Here is a 2,953-nt window from a genome sequence, read left to right on the forward strand (position 1 = left end):
AAAATGGACTAAAACAGCTTCCATGTTTTAGTTAAAACACTGAAAACAACAGATCATATCGGGAGAGATGTAAAACACCTGCTACATTCAGAGTTAAAAGGATCCATGACTAGCTGAACATGTTGGCCTAAATGTGTTGCAATTTTCCTATAACCAAAATATTGCTGTTTGTATTACGCCAAAACTCATAATTACTTAAAAAATGTACATATTTTGTTATATCTTTGACCCATGGAGGCCGCCATTTTTTCACTGATGGGTTGATGACGTCATCAGGTCCTTTCTGTACTGGAGTCTACAGAGGAAACACAGCGAGGCTAACTGCCCGAGTTCTTGTTTATCATATTGTTCATTCATGAATGAAACATTCATGGTTTCATTATGAACCTGAAGGCTGCTACGGCCAACTCTTCCTCTGTTTGCTCCTCCTCTTCATCACCTCTTGTTATTTCTGGTTCTGATCCATTTCAACGCGCTCCGGTTCAAATGAAAAAGGCTAATAAAGTTACTCATCACTGTTTTGGCTGGAGGAGCCAGGCAATTGGACCATTACACGTCATTTACCCAGAATGCATTGCAGTGTGAACAACATGGCGACATTCCTGTGACAATATTTTATTAAAATGTATAAAACCAAATAACCTACAGTATTATTACTGTATTGTTTTTACATCTGAGATAAATATTTCCCAAATAAGGTCTATGTCTATATCTAGTCGTGGATCCCTTTAAGGACAAGTATTGTTTTTGTTGTAGAGCCTGTCACTAAACTGTCAATGTTTGAGGTTTTGAGATGAAATTTAAAACATACTGAAATGTCAGTATATTTAATAGTTTTCTTTTAAAGCAAGCTTTAAGGGAATTTAAAAAAAATTATATTTTAAAATATACACAAAATATCTTTAAAAGCATATTGTTTCATTACTTGAACAAATACACATTTTGTTCACTTAAAGTATACTTTTATTTAATATATTTCTTCAAAGTGTATTGTGGTAGAATTATATTTAAGTCTCTTTAAACGTCTGCTTCAATTGAAAACCCACTTTAGAAAACTGTTAAAGTGTAGAAATGTAGTCTTTCATGTTGACGTGGAAGAGAGGAGCAAACAAATATATCGCTGTACGTATTTACTGTGTGGCTAGCTCCATGGCTAGCTCACCGTGTCTTACTCTGCAGTTGTGCTGTCACTATATCTGGGATCATGAGCGCCCCCAGCGGTGAGGCCAGAGAACTGCCTGCCTCACCTCCAGTCTGTTCTCTGCCGTTTCTGATCGCTCCTCCGCACACAAAACACGATACACACACAGTTAGTGACAAAAAACACTGTACATTAAATACATGAGCTAAATTATGGAAAATCAGTTTATATATTAAATGTTTTTAACCATTTTATTGCCGGCGTACAGACAGGAGGAGCATCAAATGGCAGTTAGCCAGAGGCTGATCAGTCCAGGTGAGGCTCAGCCTCCGACCATTTGAATGGGAAAATGCGAAAATTCAGCGAAAAAAATAATCAAAATTCGTTTCAAGTTCGGACGTCGGCCGAACTTGAAAATTGGACGTTAAGATGATAACACTTGGCTTTCGTAACAACCCGGAGGCGGAAGTGAGAGTTCCGCGCGACGGAAATAAGGTTCCGGCCGGAACACGGCGCGCTGAATAATTAACGAAGCTTCGAGGCAGATCAATTTTCCTCGAGGAATTTTAATAATCGAGGTACTCGAATCATTCGAGGAATCGTTTCAGCCCCAATTGGTTTAGCCAAATGAAAAATAAATACTTTATAGTACAAACCACAGGGTGAAAAGAGCAATATAAATTATCTTGTTATTACATATTGTTTTCCATGATGCCTCCTCTTAACCGCAAGTCACCTGTGCGCAGGTATGAGCGTATATACGCCAAGTTTTAGTGTGAAAACTGCACACTATTATACATGAGGCCCCTGGAGGTTTTATGATGATTTCTTCAGGGTGAGAGAAAAGGCTTTTATTGAAACACGGTGGGATGAATCTCTGGCGCCCCCTGTGGTGCAGGAGGTCATTAGACATAAAAACTTTTTCAATCTGAAGGCAGAAGCTTAAATTGCTGCTGTGAGATTGGAGAGCTGACTCTGCCCTCTGCTGATTGGCTGTCCAGACATCTACCCTCTGCTGATTGGCTGTCCAGACATCTGCCCTCTGCTGATTGGCTGTCCAGACATCTGCCCTCTGCTGATTGGCTGTCCAGACATCTGCCCTCTGCTGATTGGCTGTCCAGACATCAGACATGAGCGAAGCAATGGACGGCTCCGCCGTCTCTGAGGAGGACGATTTGCAGAGAGACGAGGCGGTTCCCCCCAGAAGCTCCTCCAAGATCTCAGGTATCTGGATTCTCCGTTGGCCCATTGGGTCTCTGGGCCCAGAACCAGAACTCTAAAGGTTCTGAAAGTTCTGATTCTGCTGCAGACAGTGGAGAAATCATTGAAGGGAAGCGGACCAAAAAGACAGTGGACCGGCTGGATTTCCAGGCTCCGAAGGCCAGGGAGAAGCTGAAAGTGGCAGACGGTAAGACCCGAACAGAACCGGTCCTGCACCGGTTCTGCGGTCTGACAGGTGGCCGGTTCTGATGTGTTAAGGCAGTGGAGACAAGCTGGGCGACATTCCTCGGACCAACTACGAGATCACCAGGAGGAAGGCGGAGGAGCTGAAGCTGCTGCACGCCATCCTGTTCGACCGACCCGGGAAGGTAAAGAGCCAGGAAGAGGGACTCTGACCCGGTGAGATCTGATCCAGACGAGCTCAGCAGAACCAGAACCCCTCAGTGGTTCTACTGGGTCTGAGGAAACTCTTTGACCCGGTTCTGCTCAGCTACTCTGGGTTGATAAAACAATACTGATCCCTGTTGGCGTTCCAGCTAGCATCCCTGTTAGCGTCCCAGCTAGCATCCCTGTTAGCGTCCCAGCTAGCAT

General features: G+C 43.5%; 1 protein-coding gene across 1 annotated transcript in view; it reads left to right on the forward strand.

The window, feature by feature from the left end:
- Positions 1-2,953, forward strand: part of dek (DEK proto-oncogene) — a 21,764-nt gene that overhangs the window by 16,341 nt on the left and 2,470 nt on the right. The window contains exons 2-4 of the mRNA XM_008430599.2: positions 2,173-2,365; positions 2,451-2,549; positions 2,621-2,730. Coding sequence (XP_008428821.1) covers positions 2,272-2,365; positions 2,451-2,549; positions 2,621-2,730 — 303 coding nt within the window. The 5' untranslated portion in view covers positions 2,173-2,271. The remainder of the gene's footprint in view (positions 1-2,172; positions 2,366-2,450; positions 2,550-2,620; positions 2,731-2,953) is intronic.

Source organism: Poecilia reticulata, linkage group LG16 (assembly GCF_000633615.1).
Source record: "Poecilia reticulata strain Guanapo linkage group LG16, Guppy_female_1.0+MT, whole genome shotgun sequence".
NCBI lineage: Eukaryota > Metazoa > Chordata > Actinopteri > Cyprinodontiformes > Poeciliidae > Poecilia > Poecilia reticulata.